The sequence below is a fragment of the Ixodes scapularis genome, unplaced genomic scaffold (genome assembly GCF_016920785.2).
Source record: "Ixodes scapularis isolate PalLabHiFi unplaced genomic scaffold, ASM1692078v2 PGA_scaffold9__187_contigs__length_104089568, whole genome shotgun sequence".
NCBI lineage: Eukaryota > Metazoa > Arthropoda > Arachnida > Ixodida > Ixodidae > Ixodes > Ixodes scapularis.
This window is the reverse complement of record NW_024609884.1, coordinates 94150702-94166768: the sequence shown is the minus strand read 5'-3', so window position 1 is coordinate 94166768 and position 16067 is coordinate 94150702. Positions and strand designations below refer to the sequence as shown.

Sequence of the window (16067 nt, the reverse complement as noted above, 5' to 3'; positions counted from 1 at the left end):
ATGTATTTTGCCCATCCCTGCTCATGGCCATTGATACTTTTAAACTTTGAAAGCTTCTGCGGGCTAAATCTACAGGCTGATACAAGGAGACGCCAGGCTCTTTGTATCACCACAAACGCCGCCAACGAACGAGCATACGGCGCCGAGAGCAGGCGGCGACAGTCGCAGAAACAAAAAAGACAGGTGTGGTAACAGCAAGGAACTGCAGTTCCTTGTCTGCTAAAGGGCCGGCTCTCGGCGTCGTCTGCTCGTTCGTTGGCGGTAGTTGGCGTCGCGACTGCTTGCACCATCTCTTGTCTCCCGTGCGAAACGGCGCCGTGTCGTTTGCGCCGTGTCGTTTGTGTCGTGTCGCCGCGTTTCCATAGGAGCTAAGCCTCTTTCTTTCTTTACTTTTTCCTCAGGTAAGTTCGCTCTTTGCAAATTTTACCAAAAAAATGCACCATCTGTGGGCAACGCTGCACAAAGCTGTAGCGCAATACATTAAGAAACCAAATTTTCCGGTCGATTTAAAGAGCCTGGCGTCTTTTTGTATCACCCTGTAGAGTAAATGGTGCTTCCAATAAGGGTGAGATGTTTTGGCCGTGTGAAACGAGTATGAAGCAGCGCGAAATAAAAAACGAAAAAAACCCTGCTCCCTGCCGACTTGGAGGGCTGCCGACATGTCGAAAATAATTTATTGTGAGATAAATTCTGTACGTTTATAAATGAAAGTTTCTGAAACCATTCTTTGGAAGTTAATAAACATAAACATCATTTTTTGAAAAAAAATTTTTACCGAAAAAGTTGAATTCTACATGTTTGCTTATATGAAAGCTCCCTCGACGAAACGAGCGCAAAAACTTGAGTACTTCCGGTTTCAACCAGACAATTCCTTTAACATTGTGGCGTAGCTCTGTGGCAACGTTTCCGCTTCACACGTAGCGGACCCAGGTTTGATTCCCAGGGCAGAAATCCAATCTTTTGCAAGGATTTGGCAACATCGACGGAGTATCGACAACTACAACAGGGGTGGGATGAGCCCATAACAGCTATCGCTGTAAAAAAGAATTTCTATACGAATAGAGAATAAAAAAATTGCACACACAATGCGGTGTATTTGCGTATACATACAACTATCCAAATCAATAAATGGTGCAAGTCAGACGGCCAGGCCGTCACTCAAACCTTACTCTGTTTCACCTGAAGTCAAGTAAAGCCAAGGCTGCCGGCACGAGCTTGTAGCTTCAAAGTACTTTTACTCCCAGATCACACGTGCAAAGAATGCAATCACCGCAGCCACTACTTGATTGAGTTTTATTTATGCAAAAGCGTCTAAGGCTATAGAGTGCAAAATCTGAGACTATTTCAAGAAATGTTTTTTAAAGAAGAGGGTTCTAATGACCAGTGATAGAATAAAAGGATGGACACGAATCTGTATATAAAGAATCTGTATAAAAAATTATAAAAATTGCAAAGGTAGTGAGAGTCCAGCGTTTTCTAGGAATTTAAAAACATATGTATGATTTATAAAAGTTTATCTCCAAGCAGAAGAGCAAGGTGTACAGGCATGTGTGCTGACTAAAACTGAGCCAAGTGCAACTGGGGGTATCTGTGATATGCACTCAAGAAGGACATACACCACAGTTAATGGTTCTGAACAGTGTTTGCATGCAGGGGGATTTTCTCGGCGAAGCAGATACCCATGTGTCGGATGTGTGTGGCCAATTCTTAGCCGAGAAAGGACGACCTGGAAAAAAACGGTCCCTATGATGGGCACTCGCCCACTGCTCTAGCATCGGCTTCACAACATGGAGTTGGTTTCGGGGGCCCATTCCTCTGGCTATTTACACCCGATGCTGTTCTTTATGGTCAATTTGTGGTCTCGGTAGGGCATGTCGTGAATATTAACCTTCCTTGTAGCACAGGTGGATACAGCACATTCAGCAGCTTCATTGCCAGGTATATCCCACGTGACAAGGAACCCAGCACAAGACTATGTGCAATTTGTTTCCCACAGCTGCAGCAACCACTTTCTGTTGTAACTGATTAGGGGGTGCAGCCACATGCAGCCAGACCTAGGGCTGCGTACCCGCATCGCTCGGGGTCTGTGGTGATGTCACTCACCAAACACCTACTCACGCAGGTACCCCCATGCAGGGAGCCACTACTTGTGTCTCCAGTGGTGCAATGTTCTTGACACCAGCAGGGCCGTAATTTGACTGGCATTAACTTTAGACGCGGCTAAAAGCACGATCGATCGCAGAAATGTGGTTTCAATACACAGTCATTTGTTTGCACAACGAATGAAGCTGCAGTTTCTACATGCACATGTTCCTTGTTTCCACTAGGAATCAAGGGATGCAAGTACAAAAATAATTCAGTCGCTGCAAAAACAACAAAGTGATTAGTTCTTGCCGTGTAAAACGCCAGGGCAAAACGCTCAGTTTAAGGCCGATATTTTTTACAGACAGGGCGAGATTTGGTAATAGTTTAGGGTGGCTCGGGCTCTTTTCTACAGAGTTGTCTATACAAGAGTCACTTTTGACAGACCAACGCCAGCCATAAAGGGCAGGCCGCTTGAATTCAGAATTTCTGAACTGCGAGCTGGTGCGAACACGTACGCCTTATCCTATACAGTTTTGAACAGTTTGGCACAATGCAATGCCGTGGCACAACTTTTAAGTTGCTTCACACTTGGCGAGTGCCACACTAGCTCAGACGGCTGCTGCATCGCACATTCAACTGCAAAGAGCAAGCTAGGCCAGAATCGTGACGTTGCGGAAAGAGCTGAAAACGCTTACCAGGTGCACCCTGCAATATCATTTTTCTCGTTTAATTAAGTTTAGACAATCTTTGTTCTTAAATAGATGTCACTTATAATTACATTTATAAGTTAGCAATGTGCTGTCAATTCCATTACAACCAATAATTTAAACCCAAATGTTCAGTTCGGTATCCCTTTAAAGTAAGCACAGCTGCCCCCAGATGCGAACCTCGTGGCACAAGAGAAAAGCCCGGAGGGTATCGGTGTTTTTCCACACTTACGTGACCACGGACATGGTGCTGGCATCCCAAATCTTACAGGTCCTGTCTCCAGATGCCGTTAGTATCTTGGTGTTATCGGGGCTCCAGGACACCTTGAAACAAACACACTAATTGCAATACCTGCCACTATGATGGCCCGGCCGAAACGTGGCACTACTGCATGCACTCACCGCATAGATCCCACCGCCGTGGGCGGGAGATCCGAATTCACCGACTTTCTCATACGTGCTGGCATTGTAGAGAAACATCTAGAGCGGGGCAGAACAAAGAAACCTCATCCTGCGTGCTAGGGATTAAAACCGTGAGGACCCACCTTTCCATCAAAGCCTCCACTCGCAAAGAGTTCGCCACTGGGCGAGTAGCGGACAGACTGCACGAACCGGGTGTGGTCCTAGAAGAAACGCATTTGCACTCTGAACACCCCTGAACTCTAGAGCAGGGGCTGCACGCAGCCCCGCAAGGCAGTCTCGTGCGGCCCCTAGCACAACACTACAAAAGCACCCCATGCCGCTTCCTCACACAGAGTGAAGGACCCACAGCAGTTTTGACCTCAAATGGGGTTAGACGGGAACAAGGAGCACTTCCAATTGGCATTGTCTAGCATCCCCATACTTGGGCAGAGAATGCCTCCACTTCCTCGGTGATGGAAGCGGCACTTGGCTTTTGGTAGCAGATTTTGTAGCAGGAAAAATATTGGTTTGGAGCAGCAACTGATGCTTTCGGAGCAGAGGCCAGCCTGTGAGCAGATCACTTGAAAAGGAAAAAGTGATTGCATCACTAATTCCCTTCTCTGATAATGACTGAGGGTTCCTCCGATACTCAAGCATATAATTACTTTTTGTAAAGCACAAAAGGAATGGATCCTTTTTTTTTTCTTTTTTTTTTTACATTAATAAGGCTAAGGTTAGAATAGGTTTCATCTACAATGGGTATTTAAAAGATGGTTGGAAATTTAATCATTTCACAACACTTCAGTTGGGATAAAGACTCTCTCCCACTCCCTTTTACACTTGGTAGTTTACTTAGCCTAAAAATATAATTTCTGTAAAATGCCAGCAAAAAAAGCATATCCATTAACACGTATATCAATAAAAAATGTGTCCACCAATTTTTAGGAACCTACCAAACTCGCGACTAATATGATGCAGCAAAAACAGCCACCCCCAAATATCATGAAAACCTACACTTGCACTTTAAAAGTGACACTGCTCTTTAGCGGCGTCAGAACTAGAATTAAAGGGGTCCTGAAAAGACTTTTTTACTGGATTTTAATTCGCACCGAACCTGAGAGCACTGAACGTAGTAACTTAAACTTTTTTCTAAAATTTCGCTTCATTTTTGAAGTTATAGGCAAATTAAAATCACAAAAACAAGCAAAAAATAACCTCCTTCATGACGTCCTTGGTCGCTTGAGTGGCCGTGAACTAGAGGAGGGGTAGTGAGCTCAGTGAGCGCTCAAGGCTGCCGCACTCGGCGTTGACGGCTCGAGGGGGCGTTACTAAAGCATGTTCTGGATAGGCTGTATGAAGCTGACTGCCAGGGCGGCTCGCATTGCATTTGCTGCGCGATTAAACACTAATCCGGCATGACACTTCATTGGCCACAAATGACAGCAAACACAGGGTAACAATCAGTGCAGAACGGGAGCCACTTCACGCTGCCATACCGCCAAACGGCCAAACCGCAAGTTAAACCTGCTCGCTGAAGGCCTTTGGAACGCTCGAAACCGGTCGGATCCTCGAGCCTGTATATGACCGCAGCGCCGCCGCATACATCCGGGACCTTTGTACGCTCGCCGCCCGTAGGTGCCCGATCCCACTACTCCTTTCTGGTATGTGCTGCCTTTTACACCGCTTGGTGGTGGGTATGTCGACGGGTCATTTGTTTCCCAGGGTCTAGCAAATTATTATTTTGAAATTACCCTACTTTTCCAGGTTTTCCCCGACATTTTCAGGTGAAATTCCCTGACCGCTGTAGAGGCAGCTAAATATATGACATTAGAACACATGGCATTGAGCATCGAGCACTGAGGATAATTTTGCATGGGCTTAATCCAACTTGCATATTCCGAAATATTCTAACTTGTCCAGTCTGGATTAAACTAACGCTTTCTTGCCGCCGACATCATCAGTGAAGAGGCCACTTCCGGAAACACAATGAAAATGCGAAGCCCAACCACACACGTCGATAACCGAATGGCAGCATGGCCGCCAGATGCACACTTTTGGATACTTTCGCTTAAGGCTGGGATTGGATTGGGGTCTGTGGCTTTCCAATTTGTTACCAGATCTAGTAGCTTTAACTGGATCTAGCCTAGTGTCACACCCTCAATGCAATCCAATCCAGGCTTAGACTGGATTTGTCAGCTGTTCCCTTTGCATCGGGTAGCACACACTACATCGGGTGAGCTGAGCCCGTGCTCTGCTCTAAGCAGAATTTATTGCCCATTCTTCTGTCCCCAAATCCTCAAGTCTTTGGTCAGGGCACTTGATGCCATTTCCGGCTCATTTTCCCTGACTGGGCTCGCTTTTTGAAAATATCCCTGACAATCTCCCCGATTTTTCCCGGTAATTAAAATTTCCCTGACAATTCCCGGTTTTCCCGGTCGCTAGACACCCTGGCTTCCGTACTTTATAACTGTATTTGTTTCTTTTCTAATCTAAAACACTGAACAAAAACTACTTTCATAAATAACTGAAATGGTTTGAGCCACTTATATTTTGTATTTCGACTAAAGAAAAGCTTTTAGCGGCTCTGACCAGTAGAGCGCCCAGGACCAAAGACGTCGCATATTGTGCGCTTTCGGTACTGCGGGTCGCTCCGCAGGTGGAGAAGGTTTCCACACCGTCTGGTTAAAATAAGACACTCTGATATTTAGTTACACTCTCCGTGCCCGCTGACTTACCCGAACCCCAAGAGATCTGGAAACTGCAAAAAAGGTAGACGCTTAAATATGATTGCAGGGCCCCTTTAAGTCAAAGTTTAGTGCTCTTTCGATCGACGGCTAAACAGGAACTTCATTGATTACTGTATCTATTCAAATATGGACCCATGCTTCTTCCTCTTTCTCAGCACAGCTTCTTAAAATAAGAAGTCAACTAGACCAAAGAAGGTAGACCCGTAATAATACTAAACATAATATCCGGGCCTATAGCGCTCAGCCAGGTGCTCCCCCATGTCAGCCGCAGCTCCTAGCACTCCGGTGCAAAGCAGTGAAGCTCGACACACACACTGGTGAGAGGCGGTGAATGCTGACATGAGGGGCACAAATGCTATGGTACACCGGAACCACGGCACAGAGGCACACGGCGGACACAATAATTAAATTAACGACATTTCTCAGATCGTCTGTTCTTGGTGATAAGTTATCCAACGGGCTCCAAGCATCCTAGAAATCGTAAAATTACGCTTGTGCGACGTCTATTTTCCTACTCAAAATGCGATACAAGTTTGTGCCACGCCCCTTTCCGAGTGGAAAAATCTGGAGCACAGATTTGAGCGGAGGCGCCGGCGGCATGACGATGGGCGCACGCCAGCCAATCGCAAGCCGCCTTTCCGAAAGAAGCGGCTTGTGAATGACCATCTCTGTCGTTGCGGAATAACAGCGATTATATTTTAATGAAAAAATGGAAGTGTGCACACTTATGCATGCTGTGGGAGAGATAAACAACCTGCCATTAAGACTTTTTTTTTGTGTTATGCATTGGTAAAAATGCACAAGTGATTCACGCGCAAGCCCTCCCAGAATTGCCCACCCAAGCGTGGACAAATGTGGGAGCCAGCTGTGTCCCAGCCTTTAGACGGTTTGCAGAGAGGTACAATTAGAAATCTCTAAGAACTTTGTCCCCAGAGGCAGACTTGGCATTTTCCCTACCTGGCAACCTTTTAATTCACTGCAGTATATCTATCATTTTGATATCATTCAGTTCCACATTAAATTTAGAAGGGACTGAATCGGAGAATTTTTACCTATAATCAAGAGGACTTTGTAAATTGTCTTCAAATGCAAGTGCCGAGTTGGCCGATTTTTGCCAATTGCACAATTCTTTTTCAATAAACTTTTTTTTAAATATTTGTTTTTTTTTAAGAAATTTATAATGTGTCAATGTCTTTAAAGCAAAAATGGCAAAGAGATCCCTCCAGCAGTCATTGCAAAAGAATCTTCAAAAACAGCAAAAAAAACTGCATATATTTGAGGTGCTTAAGATCTTACCTAAGATGCTTAAGATGAGAAAGAACAATCTAGCGAAGAAAGCACTCAGGATTGATAGCGATGGAGCGAGACACTGCAACATCACACAGTGTGGCCAAAGCAAGAAGTATACTGCCCCACCCCTTCAAGACAGCTCAATTACACTTGGTCGTGATGGGGCAAAGCCAACCTTCACAAGGCTAATCCTATCCTGCAAGCGTGCTTCATTTAACTGCCAAACAACTTTCTCAATTCCCAAATTGCAAACCAATTTTCCTTTCATCCTTCTACTGAAAAACCAGGAGGGTATCTCGGGCAGCCCCTTCGATTTAAACAGAGATCGCTCATTTCAGAGGTTTCCTAGGAGCGGAGATATATGCTACCACCTAACTCTTACTTCCACACTTCCTAGTAGTTCAGAGGCTTGAGCAATGTCCACGAGTAGTCCATAACACCATACTAACCACTTCTGTTTACAAGCATGTAGCTCTCCCCAAGTTTGGGGATCAGGTCATCTCATGCCGCACACCCCCGTAACAACAAATCGGGAACAAAGGATTTGTGCCCATCCCTTACACTAATGGTGAGCTTGTACTTGAAAGGTGGTCCCTCGTAGATGCCAACGGTGTTGTCTTCGCTGCCGGTGATGATGCGGAAAGGTCGCGTGGGGCGGAAGTCGCACGAGTTGATCTGCTTGCTGTGGCCTCCAATCTCACCTACTGACGTGCCAGTCTCCGCCATGAACACATGCCCAAACCTGAAAAGCACATCGGGGCTCTCGCACCTGCATCTAAAGGCACGCTTGTGCACGCACCTTTCACGGCCCTCCCCGACAGCCATGATGCGTTGGCTGTCCGGGGACCAAGCCAAGTCCTTGACAATGCCCACAAAAGGCTGGAACTCATTCTTCAGAATGTGCTCCTTCTGGACAGTGTCCCAGATGCGAATCTTCCCGGTTTGGTCTGGGAAAAAAAAAAAAAAAAAGACATTCCACTCTCTTGCAATGATTTCATTTTTCTGATGGCACTTTGCGATGCCATCATTCAGATGAGGTCACAACAACGCCGTCGCTGCCCAGGTACAGTCTTGGACGACGCAAACCGACATGACCAGAGGTATCAGTGTCACCAAGTGCCGAATGAGCAGCTTTGAGAAGGTGCGGCACCGCTGCTATCTGGCCCGATCATGCAAAGAACACTGGACTGGCACCAACCTTTTCTGCCCAGATACAATCGAGCCAGCACCAAGTGTGGGGTAACAAAGACAGATTTGAGTGCATGCTGGTACAAGAAACAAGAAACGCTAAATTCCAGTGGCGCCGCACTCTCAACCGCATGCTTTTTCTCGCACCTCATTTCGAGGCAGGACTACCGGTATCTGTCATCGCATGGTCGGTTCAGCTTGTGTTGTCCAAAACAGCACATCATGCAATCACGATTAACAGACTGGCCCCAATAGCCTACCTGCGGACGCTATGTAAAATCCGCTCGGCGAGTACTTGGCCACCGTTGTCATCTGAGAGTGTTCCGTGTAGATGTCGCACAAGGAGGGGTTCTGCAGCAATGAAATTAGACAACAAAGCAGGGCATGAAAGCAGCCTCAGAGTTTTAAAGATTAGGCCGGGCATCACTCGCTTCTCCAAACTTTGCCCGGTGTTCCTCAACACTTCAGAGGAAGACCTTGGTAATCTGATGAAAGCTTGATTCCCCCTTCAATATTAATGGTTGTCAGTTCACAGTTTCTTTCAAGACTGCCCATGGGCTGCAATTTTGGTTTGCATTCGTAGCACATATTCGTATTTGTGCCATATTTCTTAAATAGTCTATTGCAGCCAACAAGTCAAGGCTCAAGGCCAAGCACTTCACACTCGCATGTCAAAATAAAGTGCCCACATTTCCACTTCCCAACCCAGACAATTAGGGGCAAATTCTAGCTTCCCAGGGTTACTCATTGTTTCTGGACATACAGAGAACCTACTAAACTGTGTAAACAGCAGATGCCACCCACCGCAATGTCTCGAATGATGACACTGTTTCCATTTGTGTACAGAAAGTTTTTGCCCTTTGGATCGCCCCCCAGCACAAGAGGCATGCCACGCTGGGTGCGTGGAAGTGTTGCAAAGGTGTTCCCTGAAAATAAATAAAAACATCCAATGACATCAGGAGTTGGGATAATAAGCAGAAAATATACCAAAGCATAAATACTGCAAACATTTCTAATAATAAAAAAAAAACCTTTGCTTTAAACATGCTCTAAAACGGTCTTTCACATCACTGTCTTATGGTTGATAGTGGAGCTTGTTGGTACATACTTGTATATATATTTGACAGCTTGAACCAGGGGAAGATATAGAGAAATTGAGACAGGAGAGAATAGACAGCTGACTACCAACGATTATTTAGTGGGAACTTCTTTTTCCTTGCGTGTTTTCAGACACCAACAAAAATTATTACATATTAAAACCTATTATACTAATATAATAATGCATGTGTATGTTTACAAAATTTTCACATTACCTTAACCTAAACTAATATTTTAAATTCACCAGCCACAAGCTCATACTGCCATTTTCTGGACCGTGACGCACCGTAGATATTGTCTCTCCTTTTTGTGAATAGTGATGGACGGGGTGCTGACGCACCCACTCGCTTGTTCTTCGATAGCAAGGGCCTCGAGCATCTCGCGCGCATGAGTATTGTTATTACTGGCTAGGATGGTTATGATGGTTTCAGTTCTATCAAATCACGATTTATCTTGCGGGAATGCGGTTCCAACTTTTAACAATGAAGTACTAAGAGGAATTTTTCGCTCATTTGTTTTCAACTGGCTGACGTCCGAATCCTGGGCCGCAGAGCCTCAGGCAATCTGATGATTAACGACTCGACCTCACATCGGCCGACTTGCTTAACCGCTGATGGTTGAAGAATAACAATCTACTCGCAGGTGGTGCACCGCTTAGAATCCGACCCCCGAGTTTTTTCGCTCGCTTCCGACTCAGGATACACAGGGAGAATAAAAAGAACATGCTCATTGTTGCCAATTGAGTCTATAAAAACCGAAACCAAGACAAAATGCAATTTGTTTTGGCGCACGTTTTGCGATTTGGTGCATAATGGCGTGAGGTATTGGCTGTGGCGCAGGGCGGCGGAGACAAATGCGTCTGGCGTAAAATGGCGCAAATGGCACAGTCGTTCCACCCCTAAATTTTTTTATATTTTCACTATACAAGCTTTCCCACCTAGTGGCACCTCTAGTGAGATGCACTGAGAAACCGATTTTTGTAGATCAGTTAAAGTGGGTTTGAAGCGTTAGTGTGCATGCCAGATTAATCATTTGGAATGTTTTGACAAAACAAGTGTTGCTAAATGGCTACTCCCGAGACACTGAAATTGCTCGGCAGGTCGAGTCGCACGACACACAGAGCACAAAATTGGCCATTTGCATGGCCAGAAAATATCTAATGGGTAGAGTAGGCAGCCAACTAGGGTAAGAGAATTTTGGGGACAGAAAACTCTTAAGGCTGCGGTCCCACGGCAGCCATCTTGAACAAGGCGTTAGTTCAACCAATAGACGGCGACACGCACCCGTGGGGTGGCCGAAACATTGGTTCACAGTGGGATGGCTCGAGCACCATCACGTTCCCCTCGTGGCCTTGCTCGCGCCGCTGCCAGCTGTGCTCAGCTAGCTCAAGTAGCATGGTCCAGCAAACGGATGTATGCGAGAATGTCAGGCTGGGTATAAATTGTTCTCCGATATAGGGACATGCGGTTCGGCGGTTGTAACAGGCTTTCGCAATAAATCTTACCAAGAAGGAATCAAATGTTGATTGACGTGTCAATATTCTATCAATGAAAATTTCCTCTGCAGGAATGCACGCTCAGTAGACTCAATCTTCCAAGACACCAGTGGAAGCGGACGTCAAGTAAACTGCTTCGCGATTTACGGTACTTACCTCACCATTTTAATGACGACTAAAAAAAGGTCACGAAATATTTTATTTCACGGGGTCCGGAAGATGTTGTAAAGGTTGTTTGTTACATTATAGGGGGTTCCCAGAAAGCAAATGCCGTTACAATATTTTCGGAAGTACCAACACACATAATGTTGTAAGTACAGCTTAGGAGGAATACGATGAAAACCATCAAAAGAAATAGGAAGACATTTATTTGCAATGAAGACGCTATGAATGAACGGCGTTTAGCGACGGCAAGTTATGAGCGTTCGGGAATTTATAAGTTGACGTGATTGCTAACTATGGACATGCGGACAATGAATACCAGTTTTGTCGGGAGATGGTGTTGCGGTGATGACCTGATATCGGACGACTCATGGCAGACGAACAAGCAAGTTTCTTCTCGGCGAATGGTAAGCGTCCAGTGTGAAGCACAGCACGTGGCTACGTGCTGTGCTTTACACTGGAGTTTCTTGAGTCCAACGCCATCATGAACAGTAACTGAAAACGATCCACTATTCAGTTGGTGGGTGGCGAAACGTATCCACATCTGCAGAGTCATGGGCGATGCATACTCTAAGTGGCTGGAAGTTTACACGATGCCTGCCATGACGTCCAAACAAGTCATTGACGTTCTACGGTCTCTTTTACCTACTTTTGCCCTACCGAAAATACTTTTCTCTGATAACGCGCCAAATCTTGCTTCAAATAAAATAAACAAGTTTTTGAAGAAGAAAAAACCGGCATCAGGCATCACATTATACTCCGTTTCACCTTATGTTGTACCGCAGCAAAGGCTAGACGCACGAGCTCATATCGTTGGCAGCTGCCCTTTGTGCACGAGAGCTTGTGCCGCCAAGATGTGCCCTAGAGCAAGGAGCACGCGCTTGTAGCCTTTCCTGCGGTACAACACAAGGTGAAGCAAAGTATAGTGCACCATACCATCCTGCAGCTAACGGGCAAGCAGAACAGATGGTGTGCGAAATGAAAAAAAGCCCGTTTGAAGCTTATGGAAGAAGCAGTTCAGTGAAGAATCGCCAGGTTCTTGTTCCGGCAGCACGCGACGGTCTCATCTTACACGGAAAAAAACCCGCCGAAGCAATATTCGGCGGACGAAGAGCCACACCCCTCGATCTCATGATACTATGGCCTACGAACAAAGATCGAGAGATTCCCAGATCGGGAGTAATGGCAGTTTATTGGGTCGGACAACTCGTCTACGTAAAGAATTTCAGCGGAAGTCGGGCCTTCCATGTAAAACTTGAGTAGAAAAGGCTCTATTGGTTGAGCAGAAGGTGTCATCTCTCTGAATATGTTGGATGTCAATGCCTTGAGTGTAAATCACAAAACTCTCTTTGTGTAGTGTGTAACTGCCCTTGTATTTGATAGTACAAGCTATGGTGGTGATTTGGACCTTTCACACCAGGCTCCTTTTTCTTATTTTTCGCCTCATACTCCTTTGCGGTTTAAGTATGCTTCAAGAATCTTTTGGAACGGGGACACTTTACGTCAACGAGGCCATTTGTTCCAAGTAGTCAATCAGGGAATGCTGCTAGAAATCCGTCCCTCATATTAACGAATAAGCCGCACTTCTGCACAGTGCAGTTTTCCTGTTCCACGTACAGTTGTAAAGCAGCATCCTCATTGATTCTACCATATACTGTTGCGGGTGAAGAAAGTGTTTGGGTACACGATACTTGAAACAAGTCTGGCACTGTACGTTGTGGTTCGACACCCACTAATGTCGTCGTCCTTATAGAGCCTCATCATATAATCATTACCTCGTCACCTCATATTGCTATTCATCAACAGTAAGTACAATAGGCTACCGCCATATTACAATCCAAGAATTGAAAAATTTAGTCATTCAGTCCATCAACAAGTTTATTATTTATATAATGTTATTACGTTACATTACCTCGAGACGATCGACGTCCATCGTCGATCTTCAAATAGTTATACTTGAATATAAATTAGACGCACAAGGGGGGGAGGGGGGGGGGGGAGGTGGCCGAGTGCATGGTCTAGCGCACACCAGCTCGGAGCACTTGGAGCGAAAGCTCGCGGTGCAGAACCCACCCTGCCCCTGTCCGTTTTGATCTGGAAGAGCATCGTACCGGCGTGCGGTCGTGTATCCCTGCTGCGTGGTGCACGTTAAAGACCCCAGGTTTGCGGTTGTACCGCACTGGCTAAATTACTCATCTACAGCTGAGACACCAAAAGCCCACTAAGGCAGACTAACTTCCGGCTGTATAAACATACACACAACAATTGGCAATTAGACGCATAATAACAAAGAACACAGCGTGCCGCCTCTTTTTTTTTTTTTGGATGCCTTTTTTTTAAACCAGCGCAAGCTCGTGCGTTCTCTCTTTGAGACAGTTAGAACGGTCGCGCATAAAAACCGCGTTTCTCCTACCCACCCGCTTCCTCCTCTCATTATGTGTATTTGGTTATAACTAGATAAGCTCTAGTAATGGTGTATTATTCGTATTTACTTTCAGTTTCAGTCAGAGAAAAGGAGTTTCGCGGGAACTAGAGCCAATAAATGAGCTGCGCTTAGAGTATCGGCACTCTCTTCCCCGACAGTGTTGTGAACGCCGCCATTTTGGTGCTTGTGCAGAGCAGGCGCAACTGCCGATTGTCATGATTCAAAAGTGCGACATCCTCAGCATTAGATTCGGTGTTAGGAAGCTCATGCAATGTTGCTTTGCTTTGTCGCAAACTGTTTGAAGTGGAGGACGGAAAAGCGTTTCTTGTGATTTCAGATAAAGCTTCAAATAACTGGCAACCATGATTTTAAGCCACAATAAGGCCAAGTGTCGCTACTTTGAAGCGTAGCTTATTTAATGACACTATTCATGCTCTTGTTCAAGAGGCTTGTAATACCTGGAGGGGCCATGACGTAAGCCCCGTGGATTCCACAAGCCACTACCTTTTGACACCTGCCTCTTCTTCATTGTTCCCGCTTGTGCCAGTAAATTAGCTACGGTTCAGAGTAACGACACCCGGCCATATTGTGGCTTAAAATCATGGTTGCCAGTTATATGAAGCTTTATCTAAAATCACAGGAAAGGCTTTTCCGTCCCTCACAAATGTTTAAACAACCCGCGACAGAGCATTGCAATATTGCATCAGCTTCCTAGCACCGCATCTAATGCTGAGGAAGTCGTACTTTTGGATCATGATGATCGGCAGTTGCGTTTGCTCTGAGCAAGACCCAAAATGGCGGCGCCCAAAACAATTTTGGGTCTTGCTCTGAGCAAGACCCAAAATGGCGGCGCCCAAAACAATTTTGGGGAACGGAGTGCCGATACTTTAAAGCTCATGTAGTGACTCTAGGCATGAAGTGAACTCGGGTGTATTATTTTCCTCTTCTTTATTGTTTATCGATTTCATTCATATTGAATAATGAACACATAATATCACGCTACGTTTGTGTAATTATTTGTCTTAGATTTATTAGCCTGACCCAGTACTTAAACCATTCATTTATCGATAGTAAATCTTCCAATATATTTTTTAAATGTGAAGGTAAAAAGACACGGAGATTGATGATGATACAGACGCCAACGCCGCCCTCGGAAATTTTTTTGAACACTAGAAATCAGCAGTTCGTCAGCCATCCGCCAGGTAGCGCAACAAAACGCCCAAACAGTTTTTAATTGTTTTTAAAATTACCGTATTTACTCGCGTATAGGTCGACCTGTTTTTCAAAAATCGCCTCATCAAAACTGGGGGGTCGACCAATACGCGAATCCCGGTATTATATTTTTCAACTTTTTTTTTTTTCGGGGGTTTCGAAGTTAGGGGGTCGACCTATACGACGTATCGACCAATATGCGAGTAAATACGGTAGCTACGCTCTACACCTATTAAGAAACCACAGCAAGATCATTGTGAAAATTTAATACATCGCAATGTATATCTATTCCAAACAATAAATATTATTAGATGCCAATAAAACTGTTTGATGTCCAAAAAAGATATGCGTCAAAACCTATACAGAAGGCCTCCACACGCGTCATCATAGTCAGATCGATCGAGGCGAGAGATTGGGCACGAGTGCTGCGTCAGTGTTCGGCTGCGGCTCGTGGCCAATCAGCGCGTCGAAGGTCGGGCTCGGGTCCAATAGCCGACCGAGTGCGATCCGACTGTGGTGACGTTTCATAGAAGAAGAGGAAACCATGCGGAGGCCTTCTGTCTAGGTGGTGTTGGTTTGAAGCGCTCCTCGAGCGTTATGACTTTGAAAATGAAAAAAAGCCATCGTCCACCTCTTGGGCAACCATTGTAGCTTTAAATGTTATAAAAGATATTATCATAGTTTAAACATTTCCTCAGCGGCATTTGAAGTACCATGACTCAAAGCACAAATAAGTGCTACGTTTGATATAAAATATCTAAACAAAAATATTTTACACAACATTAAATTTTTTTCTGCATATTACCAATTATAAGCACTACATCTGTAGCTAATTTCATTGCCCTAGCACCTGCCATTAAAAACATATTTGTGCTGAAAAATGTCAATTTTAGGGCAATATTTGGAGGGATGAAAAAAACAAAGTAGTGCAAATACCAAAAAAGTGTATCGTTATATTCTGCTCCGACATCATCTTAACAAAGCTTCTATATTGGAACCGTGCTATCTTTAATGGATCGTTCATAAAACATGAACTAGCAGAGCAAGTGAGGGTCCGCGCCATTATATTCACAACGCTACAAACGCGCATGAACAGTAAAAACCAACGCATACATAATATCAAATGAAAGGATTGCATTGCCTTTCGAATGACATCAATCCCACAAAACAGTATTTAAAAGGAGATGAGTAATGACCTGCCAAAAAGTACCTAAACTGCCACATTCAGTGGGACCGTGGCCTTAAAGGTTCACCGA

The 16067-nt window shown here is 45.0% G+C and overlaps 1 protein-coding gene across 1 annotated transcript in view; it reads right to left on the bottom strand.

Annotated features, from left to right (window-relative positions):
- LOC121833669 (actin-interacting protein 1-like) overlaps positions 1-16067 on the bottom strand; it is a 71193-nt gene that overhangs the window by 53799 nt on the left and 1327 nt on the right. Inside the window, exons 2-8 of the mRNA XM_042287096.1 lie at positions 9224-9345; positions 8680-8770; positions 8031-8178; positions 7793-7973; positions 3338-3415; positions 3195-3272; positions 3025-3116 (exon numbers count right to left, since the gene is read on the bottom strand). Of these exons, the coding sequence (XP_042143030.1) occupies positions 3025-3116; positions 3195-3272; positions 3338-3415; positions 7793-7973; positions 8031-8178; positions 8680-8770; positions 9224-9345 (790 nt within the window). The remainder of the gene's footprint in view (positions 1-3024; positions 3117-3194; positions 3273-3337; positions 3416-7792; positions 7974-8030; positions 8179-8679; positions 8771-9223; positions 9346-16067) is intronic.